At 38.2% G+C, this 22,523-nt stretch overlaps 1 protein-coding gene across 5 annotated transcripts; it reads left to right on the top strand.

Moving 5' to 3' along the window:
- The first annotated feature begins 82 nt into the window (after positions 1-82).
- On the top strand, positions 83-18,326 carry ddx3xb (DEAD-box helicase 3 X-linked b). Of its 5 annotated transcripts, none has more exons than XM_017481105.3 (20): positions 83-375; positions 5,238-5,286; positions 5,783-5,830; positions 7,795-7,848; positions 8,293-8,496; positions 8,615-8,744; positions 8,847-8,954; positions 12,191-12,290; positions 12,435-12,570; positions 12,653-12,750; positions 12,856-12,954; positions 13,045-13,205; positions 13,368-13,512; positions 13,755-13,899; positions 14,167-14,217; positions 14,573-14,754; positions 14,851-14,968; positions 15,097-15,250; positions 15,387-15,517; positions 15,647-18,326. In XM_017481105.3, the coding sequence occupies exons 1-20, from the start codon at positions 331-333 to the stop codon at positions 15,718-15,720; spliced, it is 2,232 nt and encodes a 743-aa protein (XP_017336594.1). In that variant the 5' UTR covers positions 83-330; the 3' UTR covers positions 15,721-18,326. The 5 variants fall into 5 exon arrangements, with proteins under 5 accessions (XP_017336594.1, XP_017336593.1, XP_017336595.1 ...); XM_017481104.3 differs by having other exon boundaries at positions 7,792-7,848; XM_017481106.3 differs by lacking the exon at positions 14,167-14,217 and having other exon boundaries at positions 7,792-7,848.
- Positions 18,327-22,523: the final 4,197 nt, after the last annotated feature.

The raw sequence follows: 22,523 nt of genomic DNA, 5'->3' as shown, positions 1-22,523 counted from the left end.
GAGATTATGATGCAATTACGTCATGCTACCTTGGCCAATAAAATCACGAGCTTTCTCTTCTGCTCATTCCATCACGGACGCAGGCTAGCTGGAAGGTTTAGGTTTAAACCCGGTCGCGCGGAGGTAATCATAGTTTTATAGAATAAAACAGTAATAAAAGCCTAGTATTTGTTAATGTGTATATATATATATATGCGCTTAATATAGTTTTGATCAAATAAACAGTTCTGTTTAAAAGTCGATTAAAGCGCATAAGGAGACCAGAAGATACCATACCGGCAAACAAAGAAACCCTTTCTCAGAGCAACACATCCTCAACACTCTTTAGTTATGAGTCATGTGGCCGTTGAAAATGCACACGGTCTAGAACAGCAGGTAAGTCCGAATAGTTTATCTCTTAAAGATATTAACGAGGGATATTTGGTGGAGTAAAGTAAAGTAAATGATGTCGTTTGTCTCTGCTAGCCTGTGCTAACCGGTGCTATCTGTAACTGCGTGTCGTAATTTGCTGGCTAAAATGGAGGCTGAGTGTGTAGAAGGAGGCCCTGGTGATGATGGCGGCGGTACTGCATACTTAACTGCGCCGCTTGGTTTGCCCAACAGTTACCGGTTATTCTTGCGGCGAATTAATTTTTGTTGAACAAAATGCTGGCGGATAAAAGTAAACTTGGCCATTTTCTGTCGCCATATTAGACTTTTTGTGTGTGTGTGTGTGTGTGTGTGTGTGTGTGTGTGGAATGCTAAATCCGCTTCACATTGAAGCGGCTCTGTAACAGCCATTCTCTAACACGGCTAGCTTCAGCTAACATGGCCCGCTGCTCACCGGTCTTTAATGTAAACCCACGATCAGTGTTATCAGATAGTTCCACAAGTTCACTTAGACTAGTTTGTGTTGTTTAAATGAACGTCTGTGAAGTTACAAAACGCCTGTAACAAATATATTTAATGTGTAATGGTTAAACTTGCTAGCTGGCACACGACAGCTTCCATAAAAGTTAAATAGCTTCGCCATATAAACTTGCATATGTGGGTTTTTTTTTCTTTTGTTAAACACATTTTTAAAATAATAATAATAATTTTATTAGTTTTCGATTCTATGGAGCGTCTGTGAAAACCATAAAGTAAAAATCACATTGATATAAACCTGGGATTAAAATAATAGTTGTTGCTACTGTCCTAGCCATTATGTCATAGAAACTTAATCAGTTCCATTTATTTGTTTGGCAGATGAATTTTAGTCTAAGTCTTCAGTCTAATAAGCAGAGCAGATGAAGATTAAACGGCTACCTATTGAGATCCATCCTTTCTTTCAGTAGGGTCCGAGCTGAGCCTTCAAGGCCTTCTGACCCATTAACATTGAGGAATCAATTCTAGTCAAGTCTGTATTGCTGACGTTTTGTAGGTGGATCAGTTAATTACCTGTAAAATTAGGCAAGGAATCTCACTTTTTGAATCAAGTGACTAATCTCCCACATGTAGGGGTTCCCAAAATTTTGGCCACAGATTTGGGGGTGGGGGTCACATTATCCACAATGTGAAGTTTTTTCCCATTGTGTCCATTATCCTTACCACATTTGTGAAAGAAAGCTGGCAAAACATTGTACTTGGATGAAAGTTTATTCCTTTTACCGAATTTATATATTTATATATATATATAAATGTGTCTGTGTTAATGCAAACAACATACATTTTGCAAAAGGTGTGCATTTTTATTGGATTTTTAATATTTCACATTTGCTTTCATAAATCCATTTTAAACTAGGTATGCAAAATAGGTAAGGCTCAGGGCCTTAAGGACAAAAATATCCCCCTTGGAACCCATCCAAACTGTGATATTTAATCCCTGTGACGGTTACGCATAAAATCCTGCGTTCTGTGTTAACAGGCTTTTATTTTGTTGTCAAGGTTTCAAAACATTGAGTTTTGTTTTTAAATTTCAGTGTGTAGTATTTTCTCAGGTTTAGCCTCTGGGGAAAATTACATGCTTTTCCTTTTTTTTCCTGAGTCTGCTGTATTATAGAGCACTGCAGACCAACAGAATAAATGATGCAGCTGTAATTGTGTGGGTGTGTTTGAATGGATATCAGAGTTGTAGTTTGTATGTATGTACTGAAAATTGTGTGTAAAGTTTGAAAGAAATTATATTGTACTGGAAATCCCTACTGCCCCATTTATGAGTCAAAGAAGGTTACTGAGCTTTGAAGAGTTTTGCATTATGTAAAGGAACTGGTGTTTAAGGGGTCAAAATTCTGAAAATGTTTTGTAATTATGATCAGAACTGATGCTGGGGGGAAAAATCAGTCTGTGAAAGTGGGGGGAAAATTAAAATTATATTTCTGTGGAAGTTTTTTAGGCGTGGACCTGAGTGGTAGGGTTGTGTGTAGGGCTGAAACTAACGATTATTTTCATAATCGATTAGTTGGCCTATTATTATTTTGGATTAATTGGATGGTGGGACTAACTTTCAGTGCCTTTTTTTTGTTTGTTTGTTTATTTAGAATAAAATATAAACTTCAGACTAAAACTTTACACAACTGTTTGTCCAAAGCAAGAAAAAACCCAATACACACACACACACACACACCAGAAAATATATAATTAATGTAGGACTGTAGTTTAATTGGATACTTTTTGTGCATCCGTAAAAATAATGCATAAATGCTATTATTTTTATATATACATTTTTGTTAGATTATATTTATGCATTATTTTTATGGATGTGCAAAAAGCACTGAATTAAACTGCAGTCCTAAATTAATAATAACTCACTTTCACTGCACCTTGTGGTTTCTGTTACTCACTGCCTTTATGAATATTATTTTACGTGTTTACTTTTGATCACAATGTTTTAATTAGACATTACTGATCTTGCTTACGCTCCCACTGTGTATCAGCGCGTCTACACTGCGCGTGAGAAGCGACGTGGCCTTGTTAATAGATCACTTCCGTTATAATAAACAGAACTTACACTGCAAATACAGCATATAATGACAATAAAGTTAAATTAAGCTAAAACTTTTAAGCAACTCGCACCAGTTTCCCCTGCCCCTTACACACAGTGGAGCATTTCTGATATAAACATAAGTTGGTGCTCGTGCATCACTATTTGATGCACATCTTTGTGGTGTTTAATATAAAATTCCCCCCTTCCTTAGAGGACTTTCTTCCTCAGTCACTTGATGATTACACCTCTGTCTGATGGAGACTGAGGTCATTTTGGGAATAAAAGGTGACGTTGACATGAATATTAAACTGAACAAAGTCATTGTCGGTGACTTTGGGTATTAGGCTAAAGCTAATGGCGTTTGTATTACGTATCTGACGTCGTGCGCCGTATTCTTCCGGTTGGTAAAAAAAAAACTAGTGATCTCATCTCAACTATATTACCTTTCTAAAATCCAAATATATTTCTATTCGTAACACTCATTTTGTGGATTTTATTTTAAATAAATGGAAAAATTGGCAGTGAACACCCCCCCCCCCCCCCCCATCCGATTAATTGGGGGGGGGGGGATCGGTCAAATAATCGATTATGAAAATATGCAGCCCTAGTATTGTCTCGAATGGAACACTCGTGGGGGTTTTTTTTTTTTTTTTTTTTTTTTTTTTTTTTTTTTTTTTTTTTAATTAACCAGAAGTATAAGTCATTTTCTAGTCTGTGGCATGACGTCAAACGCACATAATACGGCCCTGCTAGCATTGGCAGAATACCCAGAGTCAACGACAATGAATTTCTTCGGTTAAATGTTAGTCAGCATTACCGTTTATGCCCAACATGACCTCGGTCACCATCTGATGGAGCCATAATCGTCAGGTGACCGCGGGGGGAGTGTGACCTCCAAGTCCTCTAAGGCAATTTTGCATTTTAAATTAAATGCAATGAAGATTGTAACTTGCAAACTTTACAAAGTGGAGCTTGTAGAGCATGGAAGCATGACAGTGTTGCACAAACTTATGTTTATATCCAAAATGCTCCACTATGTGCAAGGGGCTGGGGAAATTGGTGAGAGTTTCTTAAAAAGTTTAGTTTATTTAAAGTTTGTCATTATATACTGTATTTGTGTGCATGCAGTGTAACTTCTGTTGTCACTAACGGGAGCGATCTATTGGTAATGAGGTCGTGTTGCTCCTCACTCACAAATTAGACGTGGTGATAAACAGTGGGAGCGCAAGTAAGAACTGTAATGTTAAAACGATCATAAGTAAAACAATATGCTTAAAGGCTGAGTTAGAAAAACCACAAGGTACAAAAAAGGTGAGGTACTGTAGTTTAATTGTGCTTTTTGTGTGTCCATAAAAAAAAGCATAAATATATCATATAAACTAATTTTTATACATGCACACAGTGCTGTGAAAAAGTATTTACCCCCATCCTGATATCCTCTGTTTTTGTGTATCTCATACTAAGTAGTTTTAGATCTAGGAATGCAACATAAAACAAAGGCAACCTGAGTAAACACAATAGTTTTTTTGTTTTTATGACTTTACATTTAAAGGGAATCACTAATTTAGAAAATCCAGAAGAATGGTATGTAAAATGGAATTTAATAGGTTTAAAGGCTAGATGAGCGGTTTTTAAAATTCAAGCACAAACTTTAATAGGAAGCCCGATTCATGTTATTACTCAAGTCTAGAATAGTACATAATTGTGAGCATAATGCTGCTTTTGTTTAGTGGCTTGTTTAGATGGACCAGGAAGTTTTTCCTTTTTTTTTTTTTTTTTTTTTAATTGCTTAACTATGCTAGTACAATATCAAAACAGTGAAAAAAATTATATAGCCTTTTCGTTTAAATGTGGCTTGTGTGAAAGTGACTTCCAGTAACATTTCAAAATATTAACACAAAATCCACCTTTGATATTTGTAATGTTGATTTTGTAAACTATTTTTGTAAAATTTCTCTCATGACCCATTTGTAAATCAAGCGATCCCACATGGGGTCGTAACCTTTAGTTTTAGTTTGCCCTAGTGCTTTTATAAAATAACATTAAAAAAATATTTTTTTTAAATCCCCATTTACTCTTGTCCATGAGATGTAGTGATATGGCTATTGGCTGTCATACTGCTGTTGTACTGAAAAAACAAAATAAACAAATAGTTAAGCACACAAACTTGGACACAGAGTTGACCTACTCTTTGCATGTTACTGTCATTACTATTGTGTAATTTCTCCATGTGTCTGATTGCACAGTGCTCTGTTTTCCCCTCTCCCATTTAACAAAATGTTCCCACTTTCAGATTGCTGCCCTAGACTTGAAATCTGATGCCCAGGGAGGAGGCACTGGTAGTGAGTATTCATTTCTGTCTGATTAGATTTGTGATGATGTTAATGAAACCAGTAAATCTTTGTGGACAACGGGTCAGTCAGTGATTTGTTCAGAAGCACTTGATCTTGGTCACTAAGGGGTCGAAACTAGGATAATGATTGTAGCGTAAATGGTTGGAAGTTCAAATGGGACAGCAAAGATGACTTGCAATGATCAGGTTCTGAGCTCTCTGGTGCATTAGACTACAGGTTCCCAACCGTGGTCCTGGAGTACCCCTTCTCCTTTACATTGTAGGGCTTTCCTTGCTCCATCACTCTCAATTCAAGAAGAGCTGTTATTTAGCTGATTAGTTAAGTCAGATGTTTTGGAAACAGGGAAAACACTAAAATGTGCAGGACAGGGGGTTCTCCAGGACTAGGCTTGGTAACCTGTCCGTCAGACAGTAGAGTAAATGGTGAACTTTTGAGTGGATTTCTTTGTAATTTTGACATTCTAACAAAAGCTGTCTGTCATCAGGGCGCTACATTCCACCTCATTTAAGGAACAAAGAGGCTTCCAAGAATGGTAAGTGATATTCCTCATTACTGTTTCTCAAAGCTCATGTTAAGAGTCAACAATAAACCCCAGTGGGAAACTGGGGTAGAACAGGCCCCTAACAATCTTTACTGATCATAACAGGTGACAAATTAAAAAAAAAAAGCGCTTTACATGGTAGCTTGAGTACACTATTCCTGTATCTCTGCTGCATGTTTACTGCTCAACTTGTGCATCCCCTTTTTGGGTTCTGAGGTGGGTGGGGTGTATGGGGTGATTGGGAAGTGGTAGCTCAGTGGTTAGGATGTTGGCTTTCTAATTGGAAGGTTATAAGTTCAAACCCCAAACCAACAAGCTGCCACTGCTGGGCCTTTGAGCAAGGCCCTTAACTGCTCAGCTGTATAAAACATGAGAATTGTTGCTCTGGATAATGGCATCTGCCAAATGCCATGAATGGATGAAACAAAAATTATACATAGTAATGGCTACCATATGAACCCCTAAAAGAAGGATGACTGATCAGGATTTGCAGAACTCTCCAAGAGTTTGGCAGTTTTGGATCATTGTCTTGCTGCATGATTAAGTTCCTCCAGATTAATTTGGATACTTTTCTCTGTAAATTGGTGGATAAAATGTTCCTGTAAACTTCTGAATTTATTCTGCATCATGAGTTACATAATCGATAAATAGTGAGCCTGTTCCAGAAGCAACCATGGTCCAGTATTTTTGCTTGCCTACAAATTGCACAGTTTGTATATTCTATGTCGTTGAACATACAATACCAGGAAATAGCTAAAATTCTAAACACTCTTCTCATATTCATCTTTTGATCTCAAACCCAAATGTCTTCAGTCTACCACAAAAGCATTCCAGTAGTTTCAGAAAGTACTGTGGATCTTGATTCAGTAACTGAATATTTGTTCTCTTTACTATATGATAACTGGTAGCGGTTCATAATTTTAGAATCTTTATCACCTGACATGCCCCATAGCAAACTATCAACCCTTGCTGTACAAAAAGTATTTCAGGAATAGCAGGGTCAGTCAAAGTTGCAGGCTATCCAGATTCTGTGAAATACTCAAAGAAGGTGCAAGCAGAGAAATTGTTACATGCCAGTGGTTGTTGTACATCTAAAGGCCTATCCTCTTCTAAACAGCAGTAAAGGAGTAATCCATACCAGTGAGACAAAAAAAGGCTGAAAAAGTTTGAGTGGACACAACAGGGTGAGACAGGTGTTAAACAAATGAAAGACATTTAATATATATAGTTTAAAAAGTGTTCTTAATATCAATTTGGAGGAGAGCATGCAAATTTTGTGTAACTTTCTTGACAAGCTTTCTGGACAAACTTTGTCTATTTTGTTTTCTTCAGCTCAGTTATCTTCCATCCTCTACATCAGGGGTTCCCAACCATTTTTGTTAGCTGAACACACAGTATATTATATTATTTTTGTATTCCTATTATTACATTAACATTATGAAGCATCTATTTAGCTTCTTTATTGAACACCGTTGTCTTTACTTACAGTTTTGTAAGTACTCTACAGTTGTCCTAAAATGACTTTAATCTAATTATTCAATTTCAACTTAAATTTCAAACAATTCCTACCAATAGCCCAAAATTAAAGGTAGTGTTTCTGTTCATATGTGAGAAGGTAACACATTTTTACACTCTAACCTTTCATGATTTCTCTCTGTGCACATGGGAATTGATTAGTGGTTGTTTTTGTTGATTACCATTCTGACCATTGTTTGTTTGGTGTTGAGATCATGTTTGAGCAGTAAGCATTTGTTAATGCTTCACATCTGGGCAACTTGCAAATTACGCCAAACAACTGGTCCACAATTTTGCAGCCTGCATCCAAAACTCAAAATTGTCATGTGCTATGTGACATCATTATGGTTACCACAGACCTGGCCTGTTTTACTCACCCATGTAACCTGCCCTTTTGGCCTGAACCCCTCCTGACTATAAATATCTTTTTCTTTTAGCAGGAGCTTATTCCTCTGCTAGACAGAGTGGTTACTCAGTGCCACCAGGAAGGAGCTGTAAGTCTCTGTTCTGATGGCCTTTGGGTTATTTGCCTTGTCTACATATTTTATTTTGGAGCAGATGGTGACGAATAAATTCTGGTCCTTTATGACTTTTTCCCCTTAATGTGGCTTAAAGTTTTACCCTTGTCTTGAAATATTGGAGGCTTAAAGGAAAATGTTCTCATAAGAACTGCAAATCTTTTCAATGTATTGGGTAACTGGGAATTTATTGCATATAAGGAGAGCACTGCATTAACCAAATAAGGTAGATGCAACCAACTACTAATCAAACCAGTCAGCATCCCTTTTGCTTATTTGATTATTTCTCATGTCGGAATATAAAATTGTTTTGTTTCAGATTTTATAGCAGAAACTCTTGGCTACACTTGTAGCGTATATAGTTTTCTTTCCCTTGATTATTTTCATGAGTAATTGATTCATTGTGAATTGTACTCTAAGACTCTCCAGGTGGATGGGATGTTGGACAAAGCAATGGATTTGTAAATGGTTCCCACGATGGCCGTGACAACTACGTGAATGGGAGCAACACTTTCGGTAACCGTGGACCCATACGTACCACCCATAATGATCGCGGCGGAAGAGGAGGTGCTTACAGAGGCAGGGGCAGTGGCTCCTATGTCATCCAACCAGTTCAAAACACAGGTGAATACAAAAGCACACTAGTTTGAGTTTCACTGAAACACAGGAGTAAATTTTGAACAGTGTATTATTTGGTGTTTGTCTTACCTTAATATTCTGAAGTGAATATTTTTGATGCTAGGCTTTGGTTATGACAACAAAGATGGTGGTGGATGGAATGTCCCAAAAGATAATGCCTATAATAGCTTTGGTGGTCGTTCTGACCGGACCAAGTCTACCTTCTACAATGATCGTGGATCGTCCAGAGGAAGGTAAAGAGTTTCCTGGAGCCTCTGAACAGAGACCTTTGTGCTGTTATTGATTTGAGTGTTCCTGGTGGGTGATTTCACTAAACTCTTGACTGATTTGCCTAGGTATGAGCGTGGAGGTTTTGGGGGTGGCGGAAACAGTCGGTGGGTCGATGATTCCAGAGATGAGGAGGACTGGTCCAAACCTCTCACTCCCAATGAAAGGCTGGAACAGTGAGTCAACAAACATGCACACAGTATTTACACATACATACACTCAGTAACAGGGTGGCTCTGGTAAAGCTGCTTGTCTACTAATCGCAGGGTTGGCAACCCCAAGTTGCTCCCGGTGGGTGTGGGAGAATGGGACACAGTGTAAAGTGCTTTTGTAGAGCTGCTAAGGTTAAAAAGCGCTATATAAGTGCAGACCATTTACTACCCTCCTTCAGTGTATAATGGAACAAAAGTAAACATGGCTAATTAAATATTGGGCTACAAGGTTGCCTGGTCTTAGCAAAATGTCCACCTCAACTACATCTCAAACTCCACCCAAAATGAAACTAGGCCAAATGTTTGGGCATTGATAACAGAAGACTTATTGGGCCTAGATGGTTTTGGGTTGTCTGGCCATCCACCTTTCTTTGAGATTCTTTTTATTGCCATTATTATTCTTTTATCTTTTATCAGTGTCTCAAGAATGGGTGGTTAAATGGTTGTAGGATTTATATTGAATCAGCAGATGAACAGCGCTTATTTTATAATCGATCCAAACAGGGTCAAGGTCACAGCAAGGTCAAATGGTCTTACATTCGCTTCTTTGAACTTTCCAGTCATTGTGGTGAATCCACCAGGAAATATTGTCTTCAAGTAACAGAGTGAGAGAATGTTTGTCGACGATGTCTACATTTTTCTATATGCATGCAAATTTCTTATTTAGATAATAAATGAATGGTCTGAATGATTAACTTCGAAGTCTTCTTCGATAAGGCTGCATTAGCTTTGCACATCTAGATTTGGGCAATTTCTACCAGAGTTTCTGCTAGATCCTCTCAAGCTATGATTGATTGGAGAGGGTCTGTGAACTGCCATCTTCAGGCAGGGTTCCTGTGGATCTTTTAAAGACTTTAAAGGGCATTAAATTTATTAATCTAAAAAATGAGGCCTTAATTGGTATTAAAATGTTTTAAGTCAGTCTTTCAAAATTCTTAAAAAATGCTGTCATGGGAAGTAGTATTTTATTAATCTCTTTCCTGAGATTGAAATTACTTTATTTATTAATGCCTCCCACATTAATGTCACTCTGATCAGGATAGTGGAACTAACAGCACTCATATTTTCTTTGAGGCCTGGATGCTCAGAGCGGATGCACTGTCTGCTAGCTAGTGACGACATGGGTGGGAAAATTTTATTCAACCAAGATTTTGCGGTATGGCTAAAACCGGAACCAGGCAAAGCATTCGAGGCACTGTGTATCTTGTTAGAAGTGTTTCAAACTTGGCATGATGGAACTCAAGGCAGTGGAATCCCACAGGCTAAGTGAGAAATGCAAAACTGCCATGTTAACCCGCCAACAGACGCCAGGTATTTCCCAGTTCTGTTCTACCCTTGTCTCCACCCCTATCTCCGATTCCGGCACCAGGGTAAGCAGCAACAGATATCCAGACAACATTCAGGTGTACGCCTACACTGAAAGCAGAGGTACTGTGGTGTCTGAACAGTGACAAAATGGCAATCATGCAAGGCAAATGAGGGAGTAGGAGACTTATTCCACGCAATGTTCCCGGACTCTGAAATTGGCCACACTTTTGCCTGTAGTTCTTACAAGACCGTCTACATCAGCAAGTTTGGATTAGTCCCATGCATCTCAGATCAGCTAGTCGCTGATGCTAACAATGACACATTTGTTTTAATGTTAAAGAGCCTCAACCAAACCACAAAAACCAAACACCTGCATCTGCATGTCAGCTATTCGTGCAAAGATCATGTGCAGTTCAGATATTTGGTTATTGTAAAGTTGGCCTTAATTTTCGTTCCAAGTGGCATTCAAACGTTTTAAATCTAACTTGAGTTAAGCTGTAGGAACCCTGTCGGTTCTCTCCAAAGATGTTCTTTGGGGTTCAAGTCTGGGCTTTGCCTTGGCCAATCAAGGCGATTTAGAGACTTTTCCCGAAGCCACACCAGTGTTTTTGCTGCGGTAATGAAATGTGAACCTTCACCCCAGTCTGAGGTTGGATTCAGTTTTTCATGGACTTTTCTGTATTTGGCTCCGTTCATTCTTCAATCAATTGTGACCAGTCTCCAACATTCCTGCTTCTGAGAAGCACTCCTGCAGCATATTGCTCCCAATGCCATACTTCACTATTGGAGGCTGACTGATTGATCAGTTTTGCCGATTAGTTGTCCCTGATAACCAATTGCTAGAACTATTGGTTATCAGCAAAAATCCACACCAATAGTTTTGCCCAGTTGTGCCTGTTGCAGTGTAAGAGCAGCCTCTAGAGGTGAAATAAAAACTCATTGACAAATTTTGTTTGGAGTGATTGATTTGGATTTTTGATTCGTTTTGGATGTTTCTTTTTGTTCTTATTTGGAGTGTTGCATCCAAATTGAATCAAAAGTATATTTACTTTTAATATTTGAACTTGAATTTAATATTAGTTGGGGATAGTTCACCCAAAAACGAAAATTCTGTCTTCAATTACTCACCCTCATGTTGTTCCAAACCTGTGACTTTCATTCAGCTTCACAACAAAAATGAAGACATTTTAATGAAACCTGGGAAATTTGTCCCTCCATTTACAGTCCAGCTTTAGAAATGGTCTTATCCTTTACCCAGATCTGTGTCTCCACTCTGAAGTATTAGTTTTTGGTCTGACATTTACTGTTCATTGTGGAATCTTGTATACATGTGTACATGTGTGCCCTTCTAAATCCATGTGCAATAATTTGCATTTTCAACTGGTTGCCTTTAGTCAAGTTCTAGAGATGTTTTAAGTAACTTGAATCAAACAATGAACCTCAGTTTGAGGTGCCTTACCAAAGCATCTGAATACTTGTCCTTGTCAATTTGTGATTTTGTAATAAATTTGGAAAAAGATTCTAAAAACATATTTTTACTCTGTGTGAGAATCCTGGGAGATCAGCTGTTTCTGAAATACTCAAACCATCCCAGCTGGTACAAACATCAATCAAAGTCACAGAGATTGCACTTTTATTCATTCAGATGTTTGAAAGGAACATTAACTGTCCTTGACCTGTATCTGCATGATTTTTTTTTGCATTGTGCTGCTGCCACATGATTGGCTGATTCGATAATTGCATAAAAGTGTACAGGTGCTCCTTATAAAATGGCCAGTGAGTGAAAAGCAATTTTGTTTGTACAGCTGAGCATAGTTTGAAAGTTGTTTCTCTGTATTATGCATAACTGTCTAGGTGTTTTTGCATATGGCATTGTATTTTGGTCTTCATAGGGAGCTATTTTCTGGAAGCAACACTGGGATTAACTTTGAGAAATATGATGACATTCCTGTTGAAGCCACTGGCCACAACTCTCCTCAACACATTGAAAGTGTGAGTATCTTGATTCAGTTGTTTGGTTTTTTTTTCAGAATCCTCCCTGACTTAACCGTCTATAGAACTGAATCTGTCTAGTGGTTCGTGTTGAATACACCATCTATGAAAAATATGAATTTTGACATGGCTTTTGTGATGCAGTTCCATGACATAGATATGGGTGAGATTATCATGGGAAACATCAGTCTGACCCGCTACTCGCGCCCCACTCCAGTCCAGAAATATGCCATCCCGATCATCAAATCCAAAAGAGACCTGATGGCGTGTGCACAGACAGGTTAGGCACCATTTTAATGTGACCTTTGCAATGTTGTGTATGAAAGTTGTGTACTTAATGTCCTCTTGTGTTCTCCTCTCAGGCTCTGGTAAGACAGCAGCATTCTTGCTGCCAGTGCTGAGTCGGATATACACAGATGGACCAGGAGAGGCCTTACAGGCTGCAAAGAACAGTGTCCAGGTGAGTTTGTGTATGTGCTTGTGATTAGCACTGGGGTTGTCTTTGTGTCTGATTTTAACAATTGTTCATTTGTACGTGCCCTAACTGATTTCTTCACTGTTGTAGGAAAATGGCAGATATGGACGCCGTAAGCAGTACCCCCTTTCTCTGGTTTTGGCTCCAACTAGGGAATTGGCTCTCCAGATCTATGATGAGGCTAGGAAGGTAACTTTTGGCAGTTCAGATCACTAAACATAATTTTGTTAACTGTAATATAAATCAAAATTTTCCCACTTGACTTTGCGTTCTTTGTAGTTTGCGTATCGTTCTCGAGTACGCCCATGTGTAGTATATGGAGGAGCTGACATTGGCCAGCAGATTCGTGACCTGGAGAGGGGTTGCCACCTGCTAGTTGCCACACCGGGTCGTCTTGTAGACATGATGGAGAGGGGCAAGATTGGTTTGGATTACTGCAAGTAAGTAGGTCTTGGTGTTGCATGCCGTCTTTGAGATTAATTATTGCCTTCTGGTGTTGCACAAACCTGCTTTGAAACTGCCTACTAAGGTTTATAAAACTTGAGGCAAGAGTGTATTTTATTCATTTACTTGCTCTGAGTGTGTTTTTCTTCATGTTGCAGTTACTTGGTCCTGGATGAAGCTGACAGGATGCTGGATATGGGTTTTGAACCACAGATCCGTCGTATTGTGGAGCAGGACACTATGCCTCCTAAAGGGTTGCGCCAGACTATGATGTTTAGTGCCACCTTCCCTAAGGAGATCCAGGTAGGAAAAATGGGCCATATAGTTAATATGATGTACTGTTTTATTCAAGGCTGTGGGAAAGTATTACCATCATAATTCCTCTGACTCCTACATTGTCCTTGTGTTGGGTGAAAATTTGCTGCTTGCCTATTTGCTCACCAAGATTCACTTTAATGTATTATCATAAATGTTTAATAGATAAAAGAATAAAAAGTAAAGTTAAATCAGCTTTTTTGGGATTGACTGATCCTGGCTTGTTTTAGATATTGGCACGGGACTTCCTGGAAGATTACATCTTCTTGGCTGTGGGCCGTGTGGGCTCCACCTCTGAGAACATTACCCAGAAAGTGGTTTGGGTTGAAGACAGTGATAAAAGATCCTTCTTGCTTGACCTTCTGAATGCCACAGGTGATTGAAATATTTCTAACTATATAATTGTCTTATATAATTAACAGGTCATTGAGATGAGAACAGCTCCCTACGTCAGCCACTTTTGTCATATGTACAAAATTTAGCAATGCTACAGTCTTGAAATAGGTTAAATTGAAGAAACTAAGGAGTATTATTTCTTTCTCTATTTTCCCAAGCATTTAATCATCTGTAGTGTAAATCGAAAAACTGTTCAGGGTCGTAGGAATACGTAAAGCTTATCGTGAGATCTGGTTTTATCCAAAGTCATACCAGGCGAGGTTCAGGACAATTCTGGGGAAAACAGTGAGAAACCTGGTAAGTATAGTCTTATTTACCCGCCCCACCCTCGCTCCCAGTGGCACTGCAAGTCTCATTACTCTGTAAATTTATTTATTTTATTTTTTTTTGTTCTGACTTGCACTCGACACATCATGTATTTCCTTTTTGTTTGCATTGTGATTGTTGCAAGAGTTACTTTTATGGGACCAATATTTGATCAATGTTTTGTTCCCTCATCATATCATATCTTTCAAGCCTCAAATGTTGCCCCAACAGAATTGTTGAACTGTTATCATCTTTGGGTTGAGTTAAACATTGCATTTCATAGAAAGGGTCTTTACATTTAATGCTGCTTTATTGTGCCAAAATAATTTCCTTCCTCCCCTCACAGGCAAAGAATCTTTGACTCTGGTGTTTGTGGAAACCAAGAAGGGTGCTGATGCACTTGAGGACTTTTTGTACCGTGAGGGCTACGCTTGCACCAGTATCCATGGTGACCGTTCACAGAGAGATCGCGAGGAGGCACTTAATCAGTTCCGTTCTGGGAGATGCCCAATCCTGGTTGCCACTGCTGTATGCTTTCTTTATACTTTTATTGCATTCATTTTCCCTATCTTGGAGTGAAAGTATATTTGTCTTTTCTATTTCTGAGATTTCTTTGTCACACAGGTAGCTGCGCGTGGTCTAGACATCTCCAATGTGAAACACGTAATCAACTTCGACCTGCCCAGTGACATTGAGGAGTACGTTCATCGCATAGGCCGTACGGGTCGTGTGGGAAATCTTGGTAATGACTTGTCTGATTGTGTTGGGTATAAAGTTAATCAACTTGTGTTAATCTTAAACAAATCGGCAATCGGTGTATTTCTTTCCTGAGTAAGGCTTGTTGGTGGGCTGATGAACTGTTTTCCCCAGGTCTTGCAACTTCATTCTTTAATGATAAGAATGGCAACATTACAAAAGACCTCCTGGACATCCTGGTGGAGGCCAAACAGGAAGTGCCATCCTGGCTGGAAAGCCTGGCTTATGAGCACCAGCACAAGGGTAGCAACCGTGGCCGCGCAAAGAGGTGACGCATTTTTCTGCTTTCTGTGTTTTAATCTTTGGTAATTGGACTGGCAGTTGAGCTGACATTTCGTTATGCAATGCTAAATCCGAGTAAAGATTTTTGTCATGTTTTGCTTAAGTTTATTTCCTTTTGCTAGGTTCTCTGGGGCGTTTGGAGCCAGGGATTACCGGCAAACCAGCAGCAGCACCACTAGCGGGGGCTTTGGGAATCGTGGCAGTCGTAATGCTGGTGGCCATGGTGGCAGCCGTGGATTTGGTGGTGCTAAGGGTTCGTTTCACTCATTCATTTGGTTCCTTAATATCTTGTCACATAACTACTTCACAAGTTTTGAGTATGCAGTATAGTTCTTCTAATTTTGCATGTTGCTCTCTATAATCTGGAATGCTGTGTCCACAGGGGGATTTGGAAATTTCTACAACAGTGATGGTTATGGTGGAAACTACTCTCAGGTGGACTGGTGGGGAAACTAACTGCTTAACCACACATGCACCTTTCCACTCCCCATGATCAGTGGGCCCCCACACCAAACTCACTGAATGGAAACCACATCTAATTAAACCAGGCTATAAACCCTGTGTAGCATTCAAGAACTCTACAGTACATTAACACCTGTGATTCTCTGACCATATCCTGGAATAATGCATCACTGGCTCTAGGAGACATTGGCCACAGGAGGAACCTGTCTCCAGACTTGCTCGTTTGTAGAACGACAAAAAGGAAGAGAAGTGGAAATGTTGCCTGTATTGGCGTTTTTGTTTATTTTTATTCCACTACATCACGTTGCTTTCTTTGTAGTAAAGGAGAATTTTTTTTTTGTCAATGTACTGTGCATTTTTGAATTTGGACTCTGTCTTGTTACTTTTAAACATCAAATGGCTGAAAATTGGCCATAATTCTGCTTTTTGTGAGTTTAATTTCTTCAAAAGTGTTTTGATTTTTGAAAGCACAAATTAAGATTAATCAAACCTTGGCAAGGTTTGGCTTTGGAGTCGAAACCTTGTTCTGAACATCAAATTTATGACAGGGTCACCAGGCTCCTTTCAAAAATGTACCTGTCCCTCCTTACATTGGTTTTTACCCTTGCTTTGCAAAGGGAGGAAGATCTTAATGAAAATGTTAATCTTGCTCACTCTATCCTGGAGAGGTACCTCTTAAGGGATGTGGTAGTCATCTGAAAAGGATTTAGCAAGTCATTCCAATCAGTAACAATGAAGTGAGCCGTTTGTACCTCCATTCACATCAATGTTTGGATGCAGACTCGTATGCTCTTATGTGAATCAAAACATTTTCAGGCAGCTAGTTCAGTAACAGGCTAGCTGATTGGAGGTGTGCAGTTTCTTCATTTTGTTCCTTACTTGAACTTTTGTGGCATGGCAATTGTTATACTTTTACTAAATACTTTTTGAAATGGATAAACCAGTGGACTATGAACCATTGTGTTGGAACAGTTCAGGTTGCTATATTAGAACCAGTGTCAGAGTGGACAGGCCTTAAATGCCAAGCCCATCTCTGCAGCAATGCTCATGGCAAGTGTTCTTGTTTTTTTGGTCAAGGAGATAGTCCGACAACGTTCTGAAGCAGGCTTTCCTTTTTGTAACAAAGAATGTCATGGAGGTTTTCATTTCCACTCAAACGTGGTGCTGAATGTCAGATATTTGTGGTCTAGAGAGACAGCTTCCCTGCAAGACCTCTGAAGGCTGGGGGTGATGGAAAATCAGGAATATTGTACAGAGGGAAGCAAAGTCTAGTGTAATTGGAGTTTTGGGCAATAAACTTTTTTTTTTTTTTTTTTTTTTTTTTTTTTGGGTAATAGCTGGTGTTTTCTTGGTGAACACCAAAGTAATGGTTACAGTTCCCGTTCCCTCCCTCAAGTTAATTGAGGACCTCTGTGATGGCGTGGAGACTAGATCAGTAGTTGCTCATTGCAACTGACAGTGATTTCCACTCCCTTTAAGCAGTTGAGGTGTGAAGGAGGGGGGCACGATACATTTTACTGAAGTGCAATAGATTTCCTCAAGCATGTTGTGCCTTTTGACGTTTAAAGAAAAAAAAAAAAATTAGGTAAAAATGGTGAACTGAAGTGGATGCACTTGACCAGTATTGTGGTAACTTGATACAAGTGGTGCTATTTAGGTTTAGGCCCTTGTATGTTATGCCCATGAAGTTTTACAAAAAGTTATTTTATTGCACATCAAGAGTTTTATATAAAAGTCTTCAGTGTGTGTTCTTAAGCTTCCAATATTTTGTGTAAAGACTAAAAATGCAGCTTGTTTACAAAACGGAAGGTTTCTCGGTATTTAGCCAGGATTAATTTGGGACCAGGGAATCGGCAATGGGGAATTTAGCTACTTGCACATAGATTACTAGATTCTACTTTTTGCTGCTAGTTTGTGTAATTTATTAAGCATTTTTGAGAAATATTTATTTTTATAAACCAAAAAGTGATCATTTCATGTTAACTTGACCAAAAGAACGTACAAAAACACTGGTACTTGAATGTTGAATGCCACCTGTATGCGTGAAACTTCTATTTTTCGGGGTAGTGTGAGCTTTTTAATGTTTAAGGTCCTTTTGAAATCAATCAAAATCCTCATTTACTGACTTCTGGCCAAATATTCCTCCTATCAAAGAAATGAATTGGCAGCCAAAACTTAACACCATGCCAAGGTTTGGACAATAAATCAAAATAATTTTATACTTATCAGTGCAAATTGTCCCGGGGTTTGTTTTTGTTTGTTTTAAAATACGTAACTTAAATTTGCCCCCAGTGAGTGGCTGAGGGCAATCCTAAGGGAAAACATGTGGTACTTCTGTTGCATTTTTAGAAATTTGGCATTTGGAATCTTTGTACTCTGTTTTGGTGCTAAATTCAGCTAGTCTTAATTACAAAGCAGCAGATGAGTTTAAGTAATGTGCATTTTGCAGGAAATTAGGCTTTTGATTCACCAACCCATGATAAAGAACTTCAGTGGTGTCCTGAGAGTGAGAATTTGCTTTCTGTATTAGTTTCGAAGTTGTACACTGTATATTCACTGTATGATTTTATGAAAATAAAGTTCAAAATGGCAAAGTACAATGCGTCATAAGTTTCAGATAAATTATTACAGGTCTGCCAACAGATATGGGAAGATAACTTTTTTTAAAATTGTCAAAACAGCCATTCATCGTTTAAGTGTTTTGAAATACTAGTCCGTTTAAACTATGTCCTTTGCAAACTGTTGTAGCCAGAGGCAAAAAAGAAAAGGGAAAACTGTAAGGGCTGAATATAGTGGATATAAAAAGTCTGCACACCCTTGTTAAAATGGCAAGTTTTTGTGATGTAAAAAAAATTAAACCAAGATAAATCATGTCGCAACCTATTCTACCATTTATTGTGACATTTTAACTGTTAAAGTGAAAAATAATGAAAAGAATTGGGAAAATAATGATGAAATTAAAATAATGTGCACACCCTTTTATAATTTAGGAATGTGGCAGCTTTCAGAATCAACCAATCACATTCATGTTAAATGCTAATTAGTGTACACCTGCCATCAATTAAAGTGACTGATTACCCACAAATAAAATATAGCTGTTCCTATAGGATTTTCCTGATATCTTGGATATCCAACTGGACAAGTCATGGGCTGCAAAGAGCTTGCAAAGCAGGTATGGGATCTCATTATCGGGAGAGGGTTACAAAAAAAAATCCAACCCATTGGATAGACCATGAAACACTGTAAAGACAGTAATCAGCAAGTGGAGAAAATATGGCATGACCATGAAACTATTAGAACAGGATGTCCCTTTAAAATTTATTAGAAGACCTTTATCCAATAGAAATGTTGTGGAAGGACCTGAAGCAATCAGTTCATGTGATGAAACCCACAAACATCCCAGAGCTGAAGTTGTTCTGTACTAAGGAATGGGATAAAATTCCAGTAAGCCAATGTGCAGGACTGATCAACAGTTACCAGAAATGTTTCCTTGCATTAATTGCTACACAAGGGTTCACACCAGATACTGAAAGTAAAAGTTCACATACTTTTGCCACTCACAGATCTGTAATATTGGATAATTTTCCTCTATAAATAAATGACCAAGTATAATATTCTTGTTTCATTTGTTTAATTGTGTTCTCTTTGTCTACTTTTAGGACTTGTGTGAAAATCTGATGATGTTTTAGGTCATATATATGTAGATATATAGAAAATTCTAAAGGGTTCATAACTTTCAACCATCAGTGTAACTTGTGATATTTTTATCCTCCATTTCTAACAGGTAGAGTAATATTTAAATACAATGTGTACATAAACAAGTTTTTGTTGTATACAAGTATTTTATCTACAGTCCCCTCTGAAAGTATTGGAATAGAAGGGCCAATTATTTTGTTTTTGCTGTACACTAAAGACATTTGAGTTTGAGATCAAAAGATGAAGATGAGATGATATATTGACCTTCATACTTGCAGTGCCCTTGGTAAATATGAGCAAAGAAGGCTGTGAAACTGGCTTTATTGTGTAACCTTTTGATCTTTAGTTTTAAAAAATCACAAAAATAATAATTTGCAATCATGGATATCAAACAATTGCAAACAAAACACAGGTTTATCCAAAATTATCTTTGTTAAATATAGGTGTGCGACAATTATTGGCACCATTTTAGTCAATACTTTGTGCTACCTCGCTTTACCAAGATAACAGCTGAGTCTTCTCCAATGCCTGATGAGGTTGGAGAATACACGGCAAGGGATCTGTGAACATTTCTCCATACAGAATCTCTCCAGATCCTTCAAATTTCGAGGTCCACACTGGTGAACTCTCCTCTTCAGTTCACCCCACAGGTTTTCTATGGGGTTCAGGTCAGGGGACTGGGATGGTCATGGCAAGACCTTGATTTTGTGGTCAGTAAACCATTTTTGTGTTGATGTATGTTTTGGATCATTGTCCTGCTGGAAGATCCAACCAGAGCCCATTTGAATCTTTCTGGCAGAGGCAGTCAGGTTTTCATTTAATATCTGTTGATATTTGATAGAGTCCATGATGCCATGTGTCCTAACAACATGTCCAGGTCCTCTGGCAGAAAAGCAGTCCCAAAACATTAAAGATCCACCTCCATATTTAACCGTGGGCATGAGGTGCTTTTCCATATGGCTACCTCTCTGTGTGCTTTAAAACCACCTCTGATGTTTATTGCCAAAAAGCTCTATTTTGGTTTCATCTGACCATAGAACCCGATCCCATTTGAAGTTCCAGTAGTGTCTGGCAGACTGAAGATGCTCGAGTTTGTTTTTTAATGAGAGTAGAGGCTTTTTTCCTGAAACCCTTCCAAACACCTTGTGGTGATGTAGGTGACTTCGGATTGTAGTTTTGGAGACTTTCTGACCCCAAGACGCAACTAACTTCTGTAGTTCTCCAGCTGTGATCTTTGGAGATTTTTTGTCACTCGAACCGTCCTCTCCACAATGCGTTGAGACGATATAGACACACGTCCAATTCCAGGTCTATTCATAACATTTCCAGTTGTCTGGAACTTCTTATTTATTGCCCTGATGGTGGAAATGGGCATTTTCAATGCTTGTGCTATTTTCTTATAGACACTTCCCATTGTTGAAGCTTATCAACTTTTTGCTGCACATCACAGTTATATTCCTTGGTCTTGCCCATTGTTATGAATGACTAAGGGAATTTGGCCTATGTGTTACCTCGTATTTATAGCCCTATGAAACAGGAAGTCATGGGTGAACAATTTCCTGTAAGTAGTCACCCAGGTGTACTAAAACTGTAAAATATCAATGGGAATATACTTCAAATATATTTTTCTCATATGGGGTCATAGGGTGCCAATAATTGTGGCACTAACGTGTAAAACAATCTTTCCAGCCTAAGTCAAAAAACTTCAGAGACAGAGGGTTTGTAGATGTCAAAAAGTAAATAAACTTTATTGAAAGTGAGAGTCTGCAGAGGATCCAAATTATACACACACAAACATGTCTTTATTTATATATTTTCTGAAGCAGTAAAATTATCCCTAAACGGGGCATTCACCTTTTCTTTCTAGAAACAAACCAATCTCCATCGCCTTAACTAATTATTTACATCCATATGATACCTTATATTTGTGGTGCATGCATAGTCAGTTGTATTTTCTTTAAAAGTTTTACCAGACCAGGGCTTTGTACTTTGTCACATAATTCACCCTATAGTATCAGCCTGGTGCTCTTCTTCCTGGAAGTCTTATCTTTTCTTTTGACACTGATTTGCAAGCTTGGAGGGCTTTGTTTAGAAACCCAGTTCTGGTATGTGCCTAATTGCATTTTTATTGCCACAAAGTGAAGCTGCTTTAGACAAACACCCGGTTATTAATTTACTGCCATAGAGTGAAGCTGCTTTAGACAAACACAAAAAACTTAATGTACACACTTAGAATACTACTTGTTAGAAAGTGTTTTATAGTTTTAGATTAGGCCTGCTGTGCAGAGAAGGTATGGACTGACAGAATTCTTCTACCTCAATACACACTTAGAATGTAACTTAATCAACAAGTGTACTATGAATTTAGATAATGCTTCCCACAAGTAATTCTTAACTGTTGGGTATACATAGCAGATTATACCTGATTAACATATCCAAACATTAGTAAACTTTGTAATTACACACATTGAAACATTAGTCAGCTTTGTAGTTACACACATTGATTACACTTTATATTCTATTGCACACATATTTTTAACAAAGATATATTTTTAAATAAACCTGTGTTGATATCCATGAGAGCAAAGTATTTTTGTGATTTTTTTTTTAACAAAAGATCAAAAGGTTAAACAATAAAGACAAATTTTCACAGCCTTCTTTGCTCGGGTGTGGATATTAGTGGAGGACACTGTACCAGTCCCTCCAGGATTTTGTAATCACAGAAATGAATGAAAAATCAAGGAAACGCCGCAGTATTTGGAGAAGCTAGCAATTTTTCAAAATTACCAAAGATTTTCCACAGATTTAGGTCAAGATGCCTCATGTGACATCATGACAATACACATTCAGAAAAAGCCCCTTTCGATTCATGTGTGCAAAATGAGTACAGCTAAGAAGTCTCATTTACTAACAAACATCACTGCAAAGGACAGTGCAAAATTTCATGCAATTGCAATTTCACCAATTCAAGTAGTTTTTCACAAGAAAAACACAAGCAACTTTGCAAATTGAATCACAAATTTTGAAAAAAGCCACAGCAAATTCGGCGAAATTTTGTACGGACTAATCTAAAAAAAAAAGGATAATCCAATATGAAGACC

This window comes from Ictalurus punctatus, chromosome 12, assembly GCF_001660625.3.
Source record: "Ictalurus punctatus breed USDA103 chromosome 12, Coco_2.0, whole genome shotgun sequence".
Lineage (NCBI taxonomy): Eukaryota > Metazoa > Chordata > Actinopteri > Siluriformes > Ictaluridae > Ictalurus > Ictalurus punctatus.
This window is presented reverse-complemented; position numbering and strand designations above follow the sequence as displayed.